At 45.0% G+C, this 24,843-nt stretch overlaps 1 protein-coding gene across 1 annotated transcript in view; it reads right to left on the bottom strand.

Moving 5' to 3' along the window:
* SNTA1 (syntrophin alpha 1) overlaps positions 1 to 24,518 on the bottom strand; it is a 116,204-nt gene extending 91,686 nt beyond the window's left edge. Inside the window, exon 1 of the mRNA XM_073606338.1 lies at positions 24,170 to 24,518. Coding sequence (XP_073462439.1) covers positions 24,170 to 24,512 — 343 coding nt within the window. The 5' untranslated portion in view covers positions 24,513 to 24,518. The remainder of the gene's footprint in view (positions 1 to 24,169) is intronic.
* Positions 24,519 to 24,843: the final 325 nt, after the last annotated feature.

The raw sequence follows: 24,843 nt of genomic DNA on the forward strand, positions 1-24,843 counted from the left end.
TGATATGCGGCATTGATAGGCGACACTGATGGGCACTCATAGGTGGCACTGGTGAGCACTGAAAGGCTGCACTGATGGGTAATTATGGGTGACACTGATAGACGGCATTGTTAGGCGGCACTGATGACTGGCACTGGATTTCACTGATAGGCACCACTGGCACTGGCAGGCATTTTTCAATGGCACTGATTGACAGCTGCCTGGTCACTTATTGGCAGCTGCGCAGCTGCCTGGGCACTGACTGGCATTTCCCTGGTGATATTGGGGGCAACATCTGGTGGTCCAGTGTGGTGGCCATCCCTGGTGGTCCTGGCGGCATCCTGGTGGTCCTGGGTGGGATCCGAGGAGGGGGCTGTGCTGATAAAAAATCAGCACAGACCCCCCCTTGTCAGGAGAGCAGCCAATCGGCTCTCCTCTACTTGCGTCTGTCAGACGTGAGTGAGGAAAAGCCGATCAACGTCTCTTCCTGTTTACATCGTGATCAGCCGTGATTGGACACAGCTGATCACGTGGTAAAGAGTCTCCGTCAGAGACTGTTTACCTAGATCGGAGTTGCAGTGTGTCAGACTAACACCCCGCAACAACGATCGCCGCGATGCGCACCCAGCTTGATATTCTGGCGACGTCATATGACGTCCGGTCAGGATAGCGCAACCACTTTGCCGACGTCATATTGCTATATGGCGGGCAGCAAGTGGTTAAGGACCAGGCCTATTCTTCAAACTTATTGTTTACAAGTTAAAATCAGTTTTTTTGCTAGAAAATTACTTAGAACCCCCAAACATTATATATATTCTTTTCAGACACCCTAGAGAATAAAATGCCGGTCATTGCAATACTTTATTTCACACCGTATTTGAGCAGCGGTCTTATAAACGCAATTTTTTGGGAAAAAATACACTTTTTTTGAATTAAAAGATAAGAAAACAATAAAGTTAGCCCAATTTTTTTTTTATATTGTGAAAGATTATGTTACGCCGAGTAAATTGATACCCAACATGTCACGCTTCAAAATTGCGCCTGCTCGTGGAATGGCAACAAACTTTGACCCTTCAAAATCTCCATAGGCCACGTTTAAAAATTTCTACAGGCTACCAGTTTTGAGTTAAAGAGGAGGTCTAGGGCTAGAATTATTGCTCTTGCTCTAACGATCGCGGCGATACCTCATATGTGTAGTTTGAACACCGGTTTCATATGCGGGCGCTACTCATGTATGCGTTCGCTTCTGTGCGTGAGCTCGGCATGACAGGGCGCTTTAAATGTATTTATTTTACTTTTTTTTTTTTTTTTTTTTTTTTTTTTTTTTTTTTTTACACTGTCCTTTTTAAAAAAAAAAAAAAAACATTTTTGGATCACTTTTATTCCTATTACAAGGAATGTAAACATCCCTTGTAATAGAAAAAAGCATGACAGGTCCTCTTTAATGTGAGATCTGGGGTCAAAAAGACCTCAGATCTCACACTTAAATGCAACAAAAAAATGTAAAAAATAAAATAAATGTCTTTTTTTTCAAAAAAATTAAAAAATTTCCCCTTTAAGACCCTTGGGTGGAAGTGACATTTGACGCCGCTTCCGTCATCCAATGTTATGGAGCTGAGTGGGGGCCACCTTTCCCTCACTCGACTCCATGCTACTGAGGGGATAGGATCGCTACTGGCGGTTCCGGTAAGGGGCAGGGACGACCAATAAAAGTGATCTCACGGCGAATCACTTTTATCCGAAAGAGGACCGCCTGCCGTTGAAGAAAATACCGGGGTTATGGCAGCTATCTGTATTCTACATCAAAGTACCGACGTATAACGACGGCGGCTGGTGAAACGCGTCTACTTAGACCATTACTGGTGTCCTTTGGTGTCACTTTGGATATCCCAATAAACAATATTTCGAACTCACGTGAGGTGCAGCCATTTCTTACTTGGATACCAAATCTTTAAGGCTGCGTACACACGGTCGGACTTTTCGACCGGACTTGTCCGACAGACTTTCCAGCGGACTTTTGACAGACTTTTTAACGATTGGACTTGCCCACACACACGATCAACCAAAGTCCGACGGATTCGTACGTGATGACGTACACCGGACTAAAATAAGGAAGTTGATAGCCAGTAGCCAATAGCTGCCCTAGCGTCGGTTTTTGTCCGTCAGATTAGCATACAGACGAGCAGACTTTTCGGTAGGAACTGGGTCCGGCGGAGTTCCGACGTAAAGATTTGAAACATGTTCCAAATCTAAAGTCCGGCAGATTTTCGACCGAAAAAGTCAGCTGCATGTCCGATGAAGCCCACACATGGTCGGATTGTCCGCTGGACTCATTTAGTCAACTAAAATGTTTCAGTCGACAAAATTAATACTGATTACATCAGTGTGAAGAGCCTCAATGAAGTATATTTTTCAAAACCACAAAGGATATACCTTCACCGGCCACTTTATTAGGTACACCTGTTTAATTGCTTGGTACCACAAATTGCTAATCAATCAATCACATGGCAGCAACTCAATGCATTTAGGCCCCTTTCATGTGGGCTGTCTGATCAGGTCTGCCTGTCAGTTTTTCAGGCGGACCTGATTGGACCCTCCATTGTCCTCTATGGAGCGGCGCATGTCCACTGCCACCCGATCCTGTCCACCCAAAACAGATGGATGGTGGTCCCATTTTCCATCCATCCCGCGGATCGGATAAAAACGGACAGGCGGTCCATTTCTATCTGAGTGCCCCATAGAAGAGAGCAGGCCTGTGTCCGTTTCTGCTCTGCATAGCGGAACGGACACAGACTTGTCATCCGCCTGCTTAGTGAGATTAGCGGAGAGATCCCCGCTGAGCAAGTGGATTCCACATGCTGGAGGCATCCGCGTGAAAGGGGCCTTAAGCATCTAGACGTAGTGAAGACGACTTGCTGAAGTTCAAACCGAGCATCAGAATGGGGAAGAAAGGGGATTTAAAGTGATTGAAAAAGTCTTGTTTTTTTCCCTATAAAAATAACAAACATGTTATACTTGCCTGCTCTGTTGCAGTGGATTTGCACAGAGCAGCCCCGATCCTCCTCTTCTCGGGTCCCTCTTCTGTAATCCTGGCCCCTCCCTCCTGTTGAGTGCACCCATAGCAAGATGCTTGCTATGGGGGCACCCGAGCCGAGTCACAGCACCGTGTGTCCATTCAGACCCCGCCCCCTCTACCTCCTGATTGGCTAGCTGACTTTGACAGCAGCGGGAGTCAATGGCACCACCGCTGTGTCTCAGCCAATCAGGACAGAGAATATCGGATGGCTGAGACACTTGTGGACATCACTGGACAGAGAGGGACCTCAGGTATGTTTTAGGGGGGCTGCTGCATACAGAAGGCTTTTTATCTTAATGCATAGAATGCGTTAAGATAAAAACACCTTCTGCCTTTACAACCACTTTAACCACTTCAGTTCCAGAAGGTTTACCCCCCTTCCTGATCAGGGCATTTTTTGCAATACGGCACTGCGTCACTTTAACTGACAATTGCGCGGTTGTGCGACGCTGTACCCAAACAAAACGTATGTCCTTTTTTCCCCAAAAATAGAGCTTTCTTTTGGTGGTATTTGATCACGTCTGCGTTTTTTATTTTTTGCGCTATAAACAAAAAAAGACCAATTTAAAAAAAAAAATTTTTTCTACTTTGTGCTATAAAACACATCCCATAACAAAAATGGCAAAAAAATCTAATTTCTTCATCAATTTAGGCCAATATGTATTTATGTATTCTTCTACATATTTTATTTTCTTCTGTCTACAAACTCCTCTAAATGGCACTGTGTGCATGGACACATACACTCACTGGCCACTTTATTAGGTACATCTGTTCAATTGCTTGATAACATAAATTGCTATTCAGCCAATCACATGGCAGCAACTCAATGCAGTGAGGGATCTAGACGTGGTGAAGACGACTTTCAGAAGTACTAACCGAGCATCAGAATGGGGAAGAAAGGGGATTTAAAGTGACTTTAAGGCATGGTTGTTGGTGCCTGACTTCCACTCTTCTGCTTACACACACGTTTACACTTCTGCCAATCTGCCCATTTCTCATGAGGCACTATATAATGGGATGTCTTCTGCACATTATCAGCAGAGACGACTAGAAAGATCCCAATCGTCACATGCATCCTCTGTTGACCTGACATGCACTTCCACTCAACTGCTTACGTTGGCCAATCTGCTCATTACTCAGGAGGCACTATATAATGGGACGTCTTCTGCACTTCATCAGCAGAGACAACTAGAATATCTGAAAGAAAAGAAGTTTGCAGTCTGTTAGATGCCCCATGGCAGCCCAGTGAGCTCCACATACAGTCCCTACAATCAATATCTGAACTATATACACAGGGAGGTTGTCACTAAATATAGATAAAAACCTTGTATCTTGTGACCGTATCATTTTTTTAAGGGGTAACGCAGGCCTTGCTTCAGGATCCTAGTAAGGTAAGAAGGTAGGGTAGATGAGGGTAGGGTCTGGAGCGTTAAAAGACCCACAACAGCCACGAGACGTATTGACAGGCTCCAACATCAAAATAGACTTCATACACTTTCACTTAAGATTCTTTGACATTGACGCCCCAATGCCATCTGACCTGGAACTGGAGCACCATGGAACGTTTTCTGAAGTGGAATTTTGAGTTTTAGTCTGGTTGAAGTTGACCAACGTCAAGGTAGAACTTTGGCTATTATACCAGAATAAGGAGACACTGCCACCCTCTCCAACCACCTCTAATGCCGCGAACACACGATCGGACTTTACGGCATGCTTGGTTCGGCGGACCGGAGTCCGTTGGACAATTCGATCGTGTGTGGGCTCCAGCTGACTTTTTTTCCCCAAAAGTCCGACGGACCTTGAAATGAAACATGCTTCAAATCTTTCCGACGGACTCGAGTCCGGTCGAAAAGTCCGCTCGTCTGTATGCTAGTCTGACGGACAAAAACCGACGCTAGGGCAGCTATAGGCTACTGGCTATGAACTTCCTTGTTTTAATTTGGTCGTACGTCATTACGTACGAATCCGTCGGACTTTGGTTGAACGTGTGTAGGCAAGACCGTTCATTCGGAAAGTCCGTCAAAGTCCGCGGGACAAAGTATGCCGCAAAGTCCGCTCGTGTGTACGCGGCATAAGGCTTCATGCACACGAGACGCCGGTGCAAACTCTGCTGAACATGTTTTTAAAAGCTGAAACCTGCGTTTAGAAACGCCCATTTTGCTGCGTTTAACCGCGTTTGCGTCTAGAAGCGTTTAGTTAAGCTAACAAAGACCCTCCCCAAGCTCAGAAAGCATGATAAATTTTAACGATTTCTGCCATTTTGATCAGAGTGAGCAGCAGAGAGCAGTTGTATACTTGCATTTGCCGCTCTTTCTGTGGTATTTTTTTGGAAATGGATCCCATACTGAACATATTGCAGAGCAGAGAATGACATTTTGCGACCTGACTTTGGGGCCCGTATCTCGGGGCCACTTGATGCTAGGAACCCCAACTTTGGATATGTTTTAGTGCTAGTTCCCCTGTGTTTGCACACCTAATTTGGGGTTCCTAGCATCAAGTGGCCCCAAAATATGGGGCCCCAAATTTCAGTCACAAAATGTCATTCTCTGCTGCAGAAAAGTGCTTGACATTTTGCGACCGGACTTTGGGGCCTGAGATACAGGCCCCAAAGTCAGGTCGCAAAATGTAATTCTCTGCAATATGTTCAATATGGGATCCATTTCCAAAAAAATACCACAGAAAGAGAGGCAAATGCAAGTATACAACTGCTCTCTCTGCTGCTCACTCTGATTAAAATGGCAGAAATAGTTAAAATTTATCATGCTTTCTGAGAAACGGGGCCCCAAATTCGGGTTGCAAAATGTCATTCTCTGCTGCAGTTTACCATCATATTTCTGTGTTTTCTGGTCCAAATAATAGGGTTCCTTTAAAAATACTTATAAACGCAAACGCGGCTAAACGCGGGTACCGGCGTTTAGCCACGTTTGGCGTCTGAAACGTGGAAAACTTTTGTGTCTGAACCCATTTTTATGTTTCTGGAAAAACGAGCTTTCTTTCTTTTGGTGGTATTTGATCATCTCTGCGGTTTTTATTTTTTGCGCTATAAACAAAAAAAGGGCGACAATTTTGAAAAAAACAATATTTTGTACTTTTTTGCAATAATAAATATGCCCATTCCTTTTTAAAAAAAGCTAATTTTTTTCTCAGTTTAGGCCGATATGTATTCTTCTACATATTAAAAAAGTTGCAATAAGCGTATATTGATTTAGTTTGCGCAAAAGTTATAGCATCTACAAGATAGGGGATAGATTTGTAGCATTTTTATTATTTTTTTATACTAGTAATGGCAGCAATCTGCGATTTTTATCGGGACTGCGACATTATGGTGGACACATCGGACACTTTTGACACATTTTTGGGACCATTGGCATTTATACAGCGATCAGTGCTATAAAAATGCACTGATTACTGTCAAAATGTCACTGGCAGGGAAGGGGTTAACAGTAGGGGGCGATCAAGGGGTTAACTGTGTTCCCTCTATGTGTTCTAACTGAAGGGGGGAGGGGACTGTGCAGGGGAGATGACAGATTGCTGTTCATACTTCGTATGAACACACCTTCTGTCTCTTCTCCCCTCAGAGAACCGGGATCTGTGTGCCAGACACAGATCCCGGTTCTCGGTGTGCCAGACACAGATCCCGGTTCTCGGTGTGCCAGACACAGATCCCGGTTCTCGGTGTGCCAGACACAGATCCCGGTTCTCGGTGTGCCAGACACAGATCCCGGTTCTCGGTGTCACAGACACAGATCCCGGTTCTCGGTGTCACAGACACAGATGCCAGTTCTCGGTATGACACAAGCGATCGCGGGAGCCCGGCGGTCATCACGCCCAGCGGGCACTCGCATCGGCTCCGGGGGCGAGCAGGGGGCGCGTGCCCCTAGTGGCCACAGGACAAAGCAACGTAACATAACGTTGTTTCGTCCAGCCTTGCAATTCTTTCGCAGTAAAACTGCGGCGGCTGGTTGGCAAGTGGTTAACCACTTCTCGTCCAGCGACGTACCGGTACGTGCTGCTGGTGGTTATACCGGGATGATGCCTGTAGCTACAGTCATCACCCTGCTATCCCGGTTCCCCAGCCTCTCAGTTGCTATTACCACCTTCGACAGGCTCTATCGGGCTCTCCTGTCCCGGGATCGGCTTTGATCGGCTGTTCGTTATAGTAAACCGTAAGCGATGACATGACATTTCGGTTTACTTGGAAACAATCAGCGCTAGTTTTTAAAAATCTAAAGCATTCAGAAACACCGATCTTGGTGTAAGTGCAGAGGAGGGAGTCAGGTTCTTAGACCCCTTTCACACTGAGGCGTTTTTCGGGCACTAAAGGGCTAAAAATAGCACCTGTAAAGCGCCTGAAATACGCCTCCCCTGCAGTCCCAGTGCGAGAGCCCGAGTGCTTTCACACTGGGGCGGTGCGATTGCAGGACCTTAGAAAAAGTCATCTTTGAAGCGGTTTGGGAGCGCTGTATACACTGTCCCTCCACCTCCTCTGCCCATTGAAATAAATGGGCACCGCTGCCGAAGCACCTGCAAAGCGCTTCAGCAGCGCCGCTTTTCGGCCGCATTTAACCTTTCTTCGGCCGCACTGTGACTGTGAAAGGGGTCTTATAGACCCCAGATCTCTCCATAAAGAGTACCTGATACATGCCTATTGCTGTCACAAGGATGTTTACATTTCTTGTGACAGCAATAAAAATGATTAAAAAAAAGAAATAAATGAAAGCAACAGTGTAAAAAGAAAAAAAAAAATTAAAGTGCCCCGTCCTCCCGTGCAAAGGCAAACACGCGCTTTGATCGAGGTATCGCCGCGAACGTCAGATCATGGGCAGTAATTTTAACACTAGACCTCCTCTGTAAATCTAAAGTGGTAAATTGTAGAGGCTTTTAAAGTGTCGCCTATGGATAGTTGAATTTATGTAATTTGTCGCCGTTACACGGGAGTGCGCAATTTTAATGCGTGACATGTTTGGCATCTATTTACTCAGCATAACTTCATATTTTATACTTTACGAAAAAAACTGGGTTATGTGTTGTGGTTTTTTTGCATTAAAATTCAAAAAAGTACATTTTTTTCCCCCAAGAAATTGAGTTTGAACCGCTGCACAAATACAGTGCGACATAAAAAATTGCAACACCTATCAAATTATTCTCTAGGGCAGGGGTCCCAACCACCCTCTGATGTGGCCCGCCTCCTTCTGCTCTTGGATGGCGGGTCGGCATGCCCAGATTGCGGGTTCCCAACCCGCCATCCCCGAGCATCAGTGTGAAGAACGGAGTCGGCACTAGAGAAAGCAGGGCACATACTTTCCTGTATAGCGCCAACTCCGGTCACAGGCGGAGTGATACCAAAGGTACTCTGCCTGTGACAGGAGCAATACAGGAAGCATTGGCTCAGTACCCGCCTGCAGTACCAACCAGCCATATCCGCCTGGTAGACAGCAGCAGCCACCAGCCATACCCGCCTGGGGGACCGCAGTAGCCACAAGCCATACCCGCCTGGGGGACCGCAGCAGCCACAAGCCATACCCGCCTGGGGGATCGCAGCAGCCACAAGCCATACCCGCCTGGCGGACCGCAGCAGCCACAAGCCATACCCGCCTGGGGGACCGCAGCAGCCATAAGCCATACCCGCCTGGGGGACAGCAGCAGCCACAAGCCATACCTGCCTGGGGGACATCAGCAGACACAAGCCATACCACCCGGGGGGACAGCAGCAGCCACAAGCCATAACCCCTGGGGGGGACAGCAGCAGCCACAAGCCATACCCTCCTGGGGAACAGCAGCAGCCACAAGCCATACCCCCCGGGGGGACCGCAGCAGCCACAAGCCATACCCACCTGGGGGACAGCAGCAGCCACAAGCCATACCCGCCTGGGGGACAGCAGCAGCCGCAATACCTGCATGAATCCTGAGGAAGAAATAAAGATTGAGGTCAGTTGAGGTGCAGGTAAACCGCAGTGCATCAGTGTGAAAGCAAACGATCGGTCTGCCTATCTGTTTTTCAGGTGTGCCCAATCGGACCTTCCATTCACCTCTATGGAGCGGCAGATGTAAACGGACTTATGTCCGTCTACACCCGCCTATGTCCAATCTGATCCACTTAAAAAAAACAGAATGGGATCCGTCCCCTTCTGTCTGAGCGAATAAGATCAGAGGGCCCATGGAGGAGATCAGTCCAGTCAGTCTCTGCATATGCAGAGCGGACACAAGCCTGTCACCAGCCCGCTCCGCTCATTGTGGCCCGCGACTGGTTACCAAGTCGCTAAAGTGGCAATCGCTCCTCAAAAGGTTGCGCATCCCTGATGTAGGGCCTCTGCTTTAAAAAAAAATAAAATAAATAATAATAATATTTGGGGGGGGGGGGGTTCTTAATCATTTTCTAGCAAAAAAATACAGATTGTTATATGTGGACAAAAAGTGCCAGAAAAGGCCCGGACTGTAGTTAAAAATGCAACTGACAATGTGAGGAGCACCATAGGATGTCATTGTCATGGATTTTTCTTCCACTTTTGTTAAGGCCCCTTTCACACTTGAAAGTCACATGATTTTGCAGCCGTGATTTTGCCGCGATTTCAACACCTGCGTAAACTTGAGGTCTATGGACCTCAACTCGCATCAAAGTCCGACCAAAGTAGTACAGGGACTACTTTAAAATCGCACAGATATGAATGTTTATCATTGGGAATCATGGGGTATGACTTGTGTGACATGTTTGGCATCTATTTACTCAGCATTACTTCATCTTTTATATTTTACGAAAAAAAAAAATTGGGTTATGTATTGTGGTTTTTCGAATAGAAGATCCCTCAACGGGTTTTTGAGCAGCAAAGTGATATTCAAGGCAAGTAACAACGATTTTCTTAAAAATGAGTGGTTCTTTATTTATGTCATAATATCAAAAAAGGGGATATATGACATGAACACATAGGAGAGAGAAAAATATCACCGCTCTGAAAGAGGTCTGTGAGGAACAAACATTTTCTCCATGCTGGAAGTAACAGGTGCAGGCAATCCTGGTAATTGAGCGGTAAACGAGAAATCCTGGACAGCCGCACTCAAAAGTAATCTTCGATCTTCATTTAAGTATAATCATAAAAATACATGCCACAGCATCACAAAGCAGGAAAGCTGACGCATTTCACACTGTAGTCAGTGCTTAATCATAGCGATTAAGCACTGACTACAGTGTGAAACGTGTCAGCTTTCCTGCTTTGTGATGCTGTGGCATGTATTTTTATGATTATACTTAACCACTTCAATACTGAGCATTTTCACCCCCTTCCTGCCCAAGCCATTTTTCAGCTTTCAGCACTGTCACACTTTGAATGACAATTGCGTGGTCATACAACACTGTACCCAGATGAAATTGTTATCATTTTTTCCCCACAAATAGAGCTTTCTTTTAGTGGTACTTGATCGCCTTTGCGGTTTTTATTTTTTGCGCTATAAACAAAAGAAGAGTGACAAGTTTGAAAAAAAACACAATATTTTTTACTTTTTTGCAATAATAAATATCCAATTTTTTTTTCTTTAAAACTATTTTTTTCCTCAGTTTAGGCCGATATGTATTCTTCTACATATTTTTAGTAAAAAAAAAAAAAAATCGCAATAAGCATATATTGATTGGTTTGCACAAAAGTTATAGCGTCTACAAAATAGGGGATAGATTTATAACATTTTTATTATTATTATTTTATTTATTTATTTTTTTTTACTAGTAATGGCGGCGATCTGTGATTTTTATCGTGACTGCGATATTGCGGCGGACATATCGGACACTTTTGACACATTTTTGGGACCATTCACATTTATACAGCGATCCGTGCTATAAAAATGCACTGATTACTGTATAAATGTGACTGGCAGGGAAGGGGTTAACACTAGGTGGTGATCGCGGGGTTAACTGTGTTCCTAGGGAATATTTCTAACTGTAGGGGGAGGGGACTCACAAGGGGAGGAGGCTGATCGGTGTTCCTCTGTACTGGGAACACACCATCGGTCTCCTCTCCTCTGACAGGACCGTGAATCTGTGTGTTTACACACACAGATCCATGGTCTTGCTGTGTTACTGGCAATCGCGGGTGCCCGGCGGACATCGCGGCCGCCGGGTACGCGCACCAGGTGCCCAGTGACACGGCGGGCACGCGCGATCGCCGTCGGCGTGCGCGTGTGCCCCCTGGTGGGCCGGGAAAGCGAGGCCATCTTATGACGCCCGCCCACAACGAGAGCTGCACCGCCTGGCCGTCAATTGACAGCCGGTGGTCAGCAAGCAGTTAAATAACGATCGAAGATTACTTTTGAGTGCAGCTGTCCAGGATTTCTCGTTTACCTCTCATGAACACATAGGAGTCGTAAAAAGCAATTCTGGTCTTGACATAAAAAAGCATATCCCATCAACAATAGAAAAACTGCACATGAACTCAATTTATATTAAAAACCATAAAACGTATGTAGAGTTTCACATGATATCCCTCTATTTTTAAGAAAATCATTGTTACTTGCCTTGAATATCACTTTGCTTCTAAAAACCCCTTGAGGGATCTTCTTCGGGGGTGTGCAGCTCCAACAACTCATATATATGTGTTATCTATTCTATGTATTGTGGTTTTTTGCATTAAAGTATATTTTTTTTATGTCCAAAGTCGCAGGAAAAGTCGCACAAGTGTGAAAGGGGCCTAAGGTAAAAACTGAAGAAAAAAACGATCGGTGTGAAAGGGGACTTTTACTGTAAGAAAAATTACAGAAGAGCAAACATGTAACATTTGAATGTTGTAACACAAATACACGCAAACACTGTGGTCATAACTCTAAATATAACACACACTGCTAATAAATATATATATCTTCTTTAAAAAGGTGACAACATTGTTTCAGTAGAGGCCATTTATCAAACTTTAGATCCCCTTCCAGAGCCAGCAGCATGAAAGGTCCTCTCCCCCCTCCTCCTCCTCCTCCCTGGTGGGCTGCCCAGTAAACAGATCGCAGGGAGTGCGACTCTCCCAGCACAGGAATGCTGGATCCCGGCTCACATCTAATATGCTTACAAAACAACTTCTTTTTTCACTTTTTCCATTCGCTGTGAACATGAGGCTGCCGTGCCATTTGCACATTCAGGACACAATATCCTGACGCCTATAAAACTTCAGGCAGCCAATCTGTCAGCGACAAGGTACTTATATAATGCTCCTAAAATGAAAGTAACATATGATCCCCCACAACACGGATGCACAGCGCGCTAAACATAGCAAGAGGGGGATTTATTTTGGGAGAGTCACAGGCATCAGGAACAGGCGGTGACATTTTTTTTTTCTTTTTGTTTCCAGGGACACTTTGCTGCAGGAACAGGATGTCTAACGCTTGGCCGAACGCTTGGTGATTTTTGGCGCAATCGATAATAGGATATCGATCCCTCGATTTAAAAAAAAAAACACAATCTGTTCGCTTCCAATGCAAAAAAGATTATTGGCCAAAAGTAAGCAAAAAACTTTGTGCGGGGCGACTGAATCCCTTCCCGCCCTGGCGCCCCTTTAACCACTTCAGCTACGGAAGGATTTCCCCCCTTAATGACCAGGCCATTTTTTGCGATACGTCACTGCGTCGCTTTAAAGACAAAGTAAACCCTGATGGGTTTTACTTCCTCTTTATTCCCCTTCAAAGTAAAAGCATAATGGGCTAGTATGCAGCGCATACTAGCCCATTATGTGCCACTTACCTGCAAACGAAGCTGGTGGGTGGAAGCATCGATCTTTATATATGTATAAACCTTGTGAGCTGCCAAAACTAAAACCTCAAAAACCTAAAAAAAACAATATAGAAATATACTAGGGAATAGCTGCCAGCACTCACCACTTTCTTCAAAATGTGACAATATGACCATATATACCCAATGTGCGGCGCTAAAAAAATATATAATATACTAAAAACTCTAAAAATGAAAAAATAATATTATAATAATAATATATAAAATAATAATATTATATAAAATACCCCCAATTACAGTGCAAGTGCTCAGTAATAGTAAAGTGCGTATATACAGTCCTCAATAATGATAAGCAAGAAAAAGTCCATAAACATATGTTTATGGACTTTTTCTTGCTTATCACTATTGAGGACTATATATACACACTGAGCACTTGCACTTTACTATTACTGAGCACTTGCACTGTAATTCGGGGTATTTTTATATAATATCATCTGTTTATTACTTATTTATTTTTTATTTTTTCATTTTTAGAATATTATATTTTCTTAGCACTGCACATTGGGTATATATAAGCATCGATCTTTACCCACTTCCTTCCAGGGCCGCAGACTCCGGCTCTGTGATTGACCGGAGTCACGTGACGTCACCCCCCTGCATGCGCGCGGGAGCCGACAGTCACGGCACGGGCCCTATAGAAACTGCACAATCGCGCCCTTTCTAAAGTGCACATGCGCCGATGACGTTGGCGCAAGCGTAAATGGTACGTATCTCCTAAACCGTGCAAGTTTAGGTGATATTTCCACTACCTACAGGTAAGCCTTATTATAGGCTTACCTCTAGGGAAAAGTGGTCTGTAAGGGTTTTCAACCACATTAATTGACAATGGCGCGGTTGTGCGACATTGTACACAAACAAATTTGATGTCCTTTTTTTTTCCCACAAATAGAGCTTTCTTTTGGTGGTATTTGATCACCTCTGTGGTTTTTATTTTTTGCGCTATAAACAAAAAAAGAGCGACAATTTAAAAAAAAAAACAATATTTTTTTACTTTTTGCTATAATAAATAAAATAAATAAATAAAATAAAAAATGAAATAAAAAATAAATAAATAAAAAATGTCTTCATCAGTATAGGCCAATATTATTATTATTATTATTCACAATTTATATAGCTCCAACAGTTTACGCAGCGCTTTACAATGTAGAGGGGGGACAGCACAATTACAGTACAATACAGAAGGGACAGGAGGGCCCGGCTCGAAGAGCTTACATTCTACAGGGAGGGGGTGGTGGTACAAAAGGTAATAGATGCGGGGAATGATTTGGTGGGGGGTTGTTAGGTGGGTGTGGGACAGGCTTCCCTGAATAAATGAGTTTTCTGGGATCTCCTAAAGATGGACAGGTTAGGGTATTCTTCTACAAATTTTTCGTAAAAAAAAAAAAAATAAGCGTATGTTGATTGGTTATAGTGCCTACAAAATGGGGGATAGATTTATGGCATTTTTATTATTCATTTTTTTTCTTTTTACTAGTAATGGTGGTGATCAGCGATTTTTAGCGGGACTGCGACATTGCGGTGGACAGATCTGACACTTCTGACACTTTTTTGGGACCATTGACATTTATGCAGCGATCAGAGCTAAAAATATGCACCGATTACTGTGTAAATGACACTGGCAGGGAAGGGGTTAACACTAGTTTAAGGGATTAAGTGTGTTCCCTGGGGAGGTGTTTTCAGCGCTGTCGCACTTTGAATGACAATTGCGCGGTCATACATCACTGTACCCAAACTAAATTTTTATCATTTTGTTCACACAAATAGAGCTTTCTTTTGGTGGTATTTAATCACCACTGAGTTTTTTATTTTTTTTTTCTAAATAAACAAAAAAAGACAAAAAAAATTGAAGTAAAACAGTTTTTCTTCATTTCTGTTATAAAATTTTGCAAATAAGGCCCCTTTCACACTAGTTGGCTTCAAAACTGCCAGTAAAACGCCAAACGCTTTTGCGGCGCTTGCAAAGCAGTATTTTAAAGGACACGTGACTGCACCAAAAACACTGTGGGGTGTTTTTGATGCACTTTTCAGGAGCTTCCCTTTCTTTTTAATGGGGAGGAGTGTTTTTTTGGTGCACATTTTTCAGCTCCCCAAACAAGCTCAAAAGGATTATTTTTCACCGCCCCGCAAGCGCACTGCCCCAGTGTGAAAGTATTCACTGATTTTAAAGGGAAGCATTTTTCTTGGGCTTTTCAGGCACTTTTTTTTTTAAACGCAAAAGCGCTTAGAAAAACTCCCCAGTGTGAAAGGGGCCTAATAAGAATGTTCTTCATTTAATTTAGGCAAAAATATATTCTGCTACATTTCTTTGGTGAAAATAACCCAAATCAGTGTATATTATTTAGTCTGTAGAAAAGTTATAGAGTCCACAAACTATGGTATATACAGTGTCTGAAAATTAATTAATCCTGATGTACTGTAGAGCTGCACGATTCTGGCCAAAATGAGAATCACGATTTTTTGCTTAGAATAAAAAGATCACAATTCTCTCACGATTCTCGCGACGTAAAATCTTTCACATTATACAAAAGAAAATGGGCTAACTTTACTGGTTAGTTTTTTTTTTTTTTAATGTATTAAAGTAATTTTTGAAAAAAAAAATTGCATTTGAATGACCGCTGCGCAAATATAGTGTGACATAAAATATTGCAACAACCACCATTTAATTCTCTAGGGTGTCTACTAAAAAAAAAAAAAAAAAATATATATATATATATATATATATATATATATATATATATATATATATATATATATATATATATATATATATATATATATATATATATATATATAATGTTTGGGTGTTCCAAGTAATTTTCTAGCAAAAAAAAAAAGATTTTAACTTGAAACCAACAAATGTCAGAAAAAGTGTTTAAGTGGTTAAACTTTTTTCACTTACACACAAAGTCTATTCCATTGACAAATTGTTACAATGTTTATACTTAAAGTGGTGTTCCGGCCGAAATTATACTTTTTAAATAAAAATACCCCTATAATACACTAGCTTAACGTATTCTAGTAAAGTTAGTCTGTAAACTAAGGTCTGTTTTGTTAGTTTATAGCAGTAGTTTGTTATTTTATAAACTTACAGCAGGCAGTGGCCATCTTAAGTGTGGGCATCTGAAGCCAGACTGTATTTCTTCCTGCATCTCATCTTTGCAGATCTCGCACATGCTCAGTGCAGCACAAGCAGTGTAATAGGTTTCAAGAGAGGTTTCCATAGCAACGGCAGTGTCAGAGGAAGTTGCCGCCCCTTCCCAGAAGGCATTGCAAACAGGAAATGAGGCGATGGGCCATGGCCAGGAAGGAGGAAGTGAAAAATGAATACAGCAGATATACAGTAGGTGCTGAGAAAAAAAATAAAAAAATATCCAATTTGTTTACAGTGCACAGTTTAGTGAGGGATGCTGAAGAGTTGTAAAAGTGGGTGGAACTCCACTTTAAGTTCAACTGATAAAGAATGTTTTGTTTCTTGGCAGACTGCCCGGTTTTTATCTTCCTTTCTTTTGAGGGCTGTGGCTTCAGAATAGCAGAGAGAATTCTTTACATAGAAAGAATTGTGAAACACTTTAGTCTAGATCACGATAACGATTCTTGACGATTAATTGTGCAGCTCTAATGTACTGTCGGCCAACTCTTGAAGCCTTAAAATGCCAGACCAGAACAAACATCCCCCAAATAACCCCTTTTTGGAAAGTAGACAGTCCAATGTATTTAGTAGGAGGTATGGCAAGTTTATTGAAGTTGTAACTTTTTGTCATAATGTTTTTAAAAATTAAGGATTATTTTTTTTTCTTCTCAATTTTCACGATTTTTTTTTTTTTTTTTTTTTACATACTGTCAGTACAGCATCATCGTATAACTGGTGTGGCGATGATCAAAGACACTGACTGGTTACGGTACAAAAAAAAAATGGAAGAATTTATTCTTCCATTTTTTTTTTTTTTAAATTACATTTTTTTTCTTTTTGCTATGATTTTTTTTTTTTTTTTTAACATACTGTGACCAGAGCAATATAATGTTACCGTAGTTACATTGTACTACTCTGGGGAAGTGATCAGGATTTTTTTTTACTACACAATATGATTGTTTATAGCAGTGAATTACATTGCTATAAGCAAGAATTTTACTGAATGAAACTGATTCATTCAGTTTGTTTTGTTGTGATTTGCTGTGATTGGTCAAAGCTAATCACATGGTACAGACCAATCACAGCTAGCAACCAGAATTGTACACAATGGATGGCATGAAAGCTAATTGAAAGCTAAGGTCAAAGCTAATCACATAGATGGGCACAGATGGGCTGTGATTGGCCCTGTCTGCACCATGTGATCACTCTCACCAATCACAGCTAGCAACCAGAATTGTGCACAATGGGTGGCATGAAAGGAAGCCATCCATAGTTTACAACTGTCATGTGACCAGCTGTGATTGGTCACAGCGGTCACATGGTACCAGCAGCAAACCGGTAAACTGATCACTCATCGGCAGCCGGTGACAGATTGATGCTGCTCCGCGAGTGGTGCTTTCTGAGAGGACGTCGTATGACGTCCACTTACAATAGTAAAGCTACTGCCCGGTTGTCATTCTGCCATTGGCCGGACGGAAGGTGTTAAAAAGAAAGTTCTGAATACACACATCCCAGGAGGCAGCTTGTGAGGTCTAGCCAGTGCCCAGAGGCACGGTGTGCCTGCGGGTGTGTGGGGGAGTCTGGCACTAGCACAGGCATGCCATGGACCTGGTGGAAAGCCGCGCTGAGTTTGCGCATGCGCTTGATCTTGTCTCAAGATGGTGGCATAGGACCAGAGTGGCTGGTGGAGAACTTCACTTGGAAGGTAGACAATGCTGGACTCCATGGAGTAGTAAATATCTGCATCCCTCTGCTGCCTTACACGTAGACTCATCATGTGATCTCTTCTCCTTATCCAGCCATGTGCTCGAGCTCCGTGCTCCCTCCCACAGTCTGTGATCAGCGTTGCCATTGGAAGTCCCCTCCTTCTTTACCTCACGCTCTCTGCAGTACTCCCGGCACCTCCCTCTGAGTTCACATGAGCCGGAACTACAGAGGAGGCATTGGGTATCAATGCGCGCTGACAGTATCAACCGTCAATGCACATTAAGAAAAACACCATCCGCCACAATATGGATTTGCATCAGAACCCCTGGAGACCTCCAAACTGGTTGATGACCACCACTGGTTATGACCGCTGCTCTAAATCAGCCTCTCTCTTTTTTTTACCCCAGAGGTAACCTTGAAATAATTTTCAAGTCTCAGGGAACCCCAATTCTTGAGGGTCAGTGGTCAAAGTGCTCCTTACATTGCTGGCCAGTGGGAAGAATACCCTTTACAGACCACTAAAAAGATGACGGGTGTCACATACCTGGTGCTGCCAAGTGGCATTAGCCGCAAAACCATGCCAGCACCATCAATTGGAGGGTCAATCAGCCACAGATCAAAGAACCCCTAGGGACCTCTAGTGCAAGGGTCTCCAAACTTTCTAAACCAAGGGCCAGTTTATTGTCCTTCAGACTTTAGGGGGGCTGGACCATGGCCAGCAAGTGTGGAAATTTTCCTGGCATCAGTGGGAGTAAATATCATAACATTTGGTATAAGGTGGAGGAATAGTGCCCCATCATTCTTATTATTAGGAGGCCCATGGTTGGTGTCAGTGAGAGAAATGGTGCCCCATTGTTGATGTCAATTGGCAGAATAGTGTCTCGTATCAGTGAGAATATAGTGCCTCAAGGGCCAGATAATGGCAAGCAAAGGGTCACATCCTGCCCCCAGGCCACAGTCTGGAGACCACTGCTCTAGGGGAATGCTAGGGTTCCATGGACCCCTGGTTGAGAATGGCCACTCTAAATGATAGCAATGCCTTGATTGGTTGCAGTGCAGGGGTGTAGGGAATCCATACAAAGAGAATGGAGGGTCAAACAAGTCAGGATTTGTTGAGATCTTGCATATTTAGCCAGCACCATACACATAATTTAATCCCCAAATCTAGCTGGATAATCGCATACATTATTTTGGCATCTTGAAGTAACCCTGTCCCGAAAATTGCCCTTTCCCAAAATGACGTCCCTGCAAAAAAAAAGTAAATATTTTCCCGCTGCCCGCGCCTGGCGAATGATGAAGGGCCTTCCTGGGAGTGTCGATCTCCTGGTTCCTGGACATCCTGGGGAACAACTGAGCACAACGTAACGACCTAAAGATTGCCAGAAATGCTGGTTCTGCACAAACTTTGGGCTGTGAGTTCTCTGGTTGGAGCGGGGTTCACGAGAGTAGGCAGCAAGAGAGGTATCTTTTTGCAGAATTATATTTTTTGGACAGGCACATGTTCGGCTCCATTCAGACTAGTGAAAGTTGTGCGACTTTGGGATGCAACTTTAGATGGGTGCACTTGGATGCGACTTCAAAGATAATGGACAACTGTTGCACAACTGTCGCATGTGTAACATTCAGGTGCGACTTTAATGTGACTTTTGAGGGTTTACATTGCTGTCTATGGCACTCAAGTCGCATGAAAGTCGGACCAAAGTAGTGCAGAAACCTTTTTAAAGTTGCTGCGACTTTAAGGCTGGGTTCACATATATGATGACATACATGAGACACCGCGTGTGATTCGGATAGAAATCGCACCACATTCCTATTCAAATCACATGCGATTCTTTGCAGTGTGATTTAAGCCAATTCATACTGCATAAAACAGTTGCAGGCATCTTTTTGTTTTTGGTTAGAATTGGATCGCATGGGTGCTCACACCCATGCGATCTGATTCTTGCATTTGCACTGTGTTCTGCAATCTGTTTTGACACTGGTGGCAGATCCCATGACCGAAGTGCGATTTCAGTGCAGTGCGGGAAGTGCTCAGGAATTGCTGAATTTCCCGCATCACGTACATGTGAACTGAGTCTAAGTCGCACATATTTGAATGGCTGTCATTAAAAACCATGGGGTGTAGTGTCCAAAGTCACATGACAAGTCACACAAAGTGTAAATGAAGCCTTAAGGAGCCAGTCCACCGAAAAACTGCTATTCTAGTTTTTGATAAATGCTGACAAATTAGCCCCCATTCACATTGACTGCAGCTTCATCTGAAATCGCACAACTTCAAAGTCACATGTCAGTGCGACTTTGAAGATCTGTGCGGCTTCATGCACAGATGTCTATTAAAGTTGTGTCCAAAATCACTAAAATTAGTGCATGTACTACTTTTTCAAATCGATGCGGCACCACAAAGTTGGCATCGCACCGATTTGAACGGTGCGATTGCCGGCAATATGTTTCGACTTGTCATGCGATTTGGCCTGTCGATATGGCGATCTGCATGACAAGTCGCTCCAATGAGAACGGGGGCTTAAACCACTGGGCAGTATCTTAGGTATTCCGTGGACTCTACTGGTGAGATCTTTTCTGACTTCGTAGGTCTGCATACCTGTTGTGTCCATTATGAGGGGCCCCACTCTCCATGGAGGATCTGAATGTAATTTATATTATAGGGAATGTAAGAGGAGGAGCTGAGAACACACAAAAACTCCAAAGTGGACAGGAACATAGTCGGGAACTAAGAGACAGATCTTCTTGTTGGAGTATCCAAGACATATAAGAAGCCAGAGGCTGACTCTGCCCACCAGGCTCCTCCAATAAATAAAATATTGCTTTGGGCAGAATGTCCCTTTAAATATCACTTGGCAAACCAATGGGGATATTGTAAAGAGGAAATGAACAATGGAAATTGTGCCCAAAATTTGGAGGACAAAGGAATAGTCACCATTATTGTCTGTGGGCTCTCTTCAGCTGATCTTTCCCCAGTACTGACTTACCATGGCTTGTTCTGATTTACGCCATGAGGAGGCGGCCATCTTGGTAGAGACAGGGCTTTGCTTCCCTATGTTGGAGCCTCCAGCAAGCAGAGGCTGGTGTGCCTGAGATCCCACACTGCAGGTATACAGGTTGTAGATACACAAGTGCCTAGGCACACTCACACACCAGGAAGTCTGCTGCAATTTTGTAGAAGGAATTTTTAAACAGGTATATTTTTCATGGTAGTGCCCAGGCGCAATTAACACTTCTAGAGATTCTCTGTAACACGTGTCAAACGCAAGGCCCGCGGGTCGAGTCTGGCCCCCCAGGACATTTCATGTGGCCTTAACACCTCTCCTGCAGCTGCAGTAACCCACTCATCTCCGCCACCACCTTGTCTCAGCAGTTGGCAGCAGAGAAGAGGACAGAACGCCTCCTCTAGAAACCTGTGCCTCTCTGTGCAGCCACGGATGGGCTCATCTCAGCCCCCACCCCCCTTTTCGGCAGTTGGGGACATAACTCCTCCTCCAGATCCTCTGCGCAACCACGGAGAGGCTCATCTTTGCCCCCATCCCTTTTCAGCAATTGGCAGGAGAGAGGACAGAGCTCCTCCTCCAGATCCTGTTGCTTCTCTGCGCAGCCACGGAGAGGCTCGCCTTTGCCCCTTCCCTTTTCAACAGTTGGCAGGAGAGAGGACAGAACTCCTCCTCCAGATCCTGCACAGCCACAGAGAGGCTCGTCTCTGCCCCCTCCCTTTTTTAGCAGTGGGCAGGAGAGGGGACAGAACTACTCTTCTAGATCCTGCTCTTCTCTGCGCAGCCACAGAGAGGCCTGTCTCTGCCCCCCCCCCCCCTCTTTTCAGCAGTTGGCAAGAAAGAGGACAGAACTCCTCCTCCAGATTCTGCGCTTCTCTGCGCAGCCATGGAGAGGCTCACATCCGCCCCCCCCTCCCTTTTCAGCAGTTGGCAGGAGAGAGGATAGAACTCCCCCTCCAGATCCTGGTCTTCTCTGTGCAGCCAGGGAGAGCCTCGTCTCTGCCCCCCCTTTTCAGCAGTTGTCAAGTGAGATGAACTCTTCCACCAGATCCCGCACCTCTCTGTGCAGCCACAGCACCCCCACATCTCTTCCTCCCCTAGTCTTGGCATTCAGCGGACTCTGGCCCTCTTCCAGACCCTGCACTTTCTACCTCCCAGCTCCGCCCCCATCTGCTTCCCAGCAGCAGCACAAGGTAAGGGGGTGCACTATGATGTAAGGGAGGGTGAGGGACTGATGAAGGAGGGCTCTTGACATCTAGTCCTAAAGATACAACCGGCCCTTTGAGGGCAACCATAATGCTGATTCGGCCCGTGGTGCAATTGAATTTTGACACCCCTGATCTATAACAAAATAATGCTTCACTTTTGCCACTCAGTTCCAATTTAAAGCCAACCTCTGTGTGTATGGCCAGCTTCATCCATCAATCACATTTCTAGCCTGAAGCTCAAAGCATCAAAACGTTCTACAACCAAAATCCCAGGTTTGTAAATCATATCTGTGTCCACATTGGAGCTTTAAGGTGCCCGAGGCTCAAAGACGGGAGTTAGTTTTGAAGCAGAATGGAGTGTATTGGGCTCCATTGATTTCAATAGGAGTGCGAAAGAAATGTATAAAATGCTCCAACGTGTGTTATGTATTGAACGTTCTTCAGGATCTCATAATAAAATAGGCCAATATGTGCCATCCTGCCCCATAGACGGTCCTGTATGGCACGTCACTCCTAAAGACACAGACACACACGTGAGCTACAATCCCTCTAAATCACCTTCATATGTTACACTCATGTGTGATTGGAGGTCATACCCATCCAAAAATAATGCCACAGACATGATCAAATACAAATTCCAGGGACAAACCTGGCCCATGTCCCTGCAATCAACCCAACCTGGCCACAGGTTGCCTTTATAGACATGTCAAATGAGATCAGGGACATGTTCAGGAACATTTCCACAACCATCTCCATAAACATTTTCAGGAATATTTCCAGCTACATACTGTATCCTAGGAGTTTCCCAGGGACATCTCCGGGAACATATTTAGGAGCATTTCCACAGAAATCTCCAGGAACATTTCTAGGGACATTTTTGGGAATGTTCCCATAGACAGATCCAGGGACATGCCTAGGGACACTTCCAGAGACATTCCCATTATCAGGGGCATCTCCAGGGACATTTCCAGGGATATCTCCGGAAATATGTATTTAGGGACATCTCTAGGAACATTCATATGGACACCTCCAGGAATGTTTCCATGGACAGAACCAGGGACACCTGCAGGGACATTCCCATGGACAGATCTAGAGACACCTCCAGGGACACCTCCAGGGACATTCCCATGGACATATCTAGGGACACTACCAGGGACATTCCCATGGACAGAGCTAGGGACACCTCCAGAACATTCCCATGGACAGATCCAGGGACATCTCCAGGAACATCCCCATGGACAGATCCAGGGACATCTCCAGGAACATCCCCATGGACATCTCCAGGAACATTCTCATGGACAGATCTAGGGAAACCTCCAGCGACATTCCCATGGACAGATCCAGGGGCATCTCTGGAAACGTTCACATGGACACCTCCAGGAACATTCCTGTGGACAGATCCAGGGACATTTCCAGAGCTAGATCCAGAAACATTTCCAGGGACAGATCCAGGGATATCCCTAGGGACATCTCTGGAAAAATTCACATGGACAGATCCCGGGAAACCTTTTAGAAGCATTTCCAGGGTCATCTCTGAAATCATTCCCATGGCCACCTCCAGAGACATTCCCATGGCCACCTCCAGGGACATCGCCAGGAACATTCCCATGGACAGATCCAGAGAACAGCTCCAGGAACATATCTGGAAACATTTACATAGACATATCCAGAGACATCTCTGAAATCATTCCGTTGGTCACCTCCAGAAACATCCCCATGGCCACCTCTAGGGACATTGCCATGGACAGATCCAGGGACACCTCCAGAGACGTCTCTGGAAACACTCACCTAGGCAGATGCAGGGACATTGCATTGGACAGATCCAGGGGCATTTCCATGGACAGATCCAGGGACATTTCCATGGACAGATCCAGGGACATTTCCGGGGACATTTCCATGGACACACCTGGGGACATTTCCATGGACAGATCCAGGGACACCTCCAGGGACATTTCTATGGACAGACCTGGGGACATTTCCATGGACAGATTTAGGGGAATTTCCATGGACAGACTCAGGGATATTTCCATGGACAGATCCAGGGACATTTCCATGGACAGATCCAGGGACATTTCCATGGACAGATCCAGGGACATTTCCATGGACAGATCCAGGGACATTTCCATGGACAGATCCAGGGACATTTCCATGGACAGATCCAGGGACATTTCCATGGACAGATCCAGGGACATTTCCATGGACAGATCCAGGGACATTTCCATGGACAGATCCAGGGACATTTCCATGGACAGATCCAGGGACATTTCCATGGACATTTTTAGGGACAGATCCAGAGACATGTCACCTTACCCTTGATGCTGACCCCCAGTCCTCCAGCCTCCTGCTTCACCACCCGGACAGTCCTCCGCAGGTTGACGATTGAGTCCGGGACCCCTCCAGCCGGCTCCCCTCCATTCACCGCCTTCTCCTCGGCTGTCCCGCTCTCCGGCTCCGGGGTGAAGCTGAGAGTCTCCTCGCCCAGCAGTAGGAGGATCCGGCTCCAGCGCTCCCCGGGACCCCTGAGCTCCAGCAAGCCGCTCCTGGCAGTCCGGGCTGGGGAAGCCATGGTCGGTGAGCCCGGAGAGGGAGTGATGGAAGGAGGGGGACAGAGGGGAAACCTCTCCGGGAGGGGAGGGGAGCTGGGAACGCCCATCCCCAAATCCTTCCACCCACACTGACACACCCCCCGCCCCCTCTTGGGTCACCCGATCCCCCCAACTACCAGTCCTCAGCAGGTGCTGCGCTACGGCACAGGTCAGCCGCACAGGGGTCACCGGGGGGACAGGAAAGGATCGGTCAATGTAACAAATCACATCTGTCATAGAAGAGAGAGGAACCGGGATCGTATGGAACTTCACACATCCCACGTGTCCCTCTATGGGGGATCCACATCTGTCTGTCCTTTCATAAGACCCACATCTGTCTGTTCTTCTATGGGGGACCCACATCTGTCTGTCCTTCTATGGGGGACCCACATCTGTCTG

The sequence above is a fragment of the Aquarana catesbeiana genome, linkage group LG12, assembly GCF_042186555.1.
Source record: "Aquarana catesbeiana isolate 2022-GZ linkage group LG12, ASM4218655v1, whole genome shotgun sequence".
Taxonomy (NCBI): domain Eukaryota; kingdom Metazoa; phylum Chordata; class Amphibia; order Anura; family Ranidae; genus Aquarana; species Aquarana catesbeiana.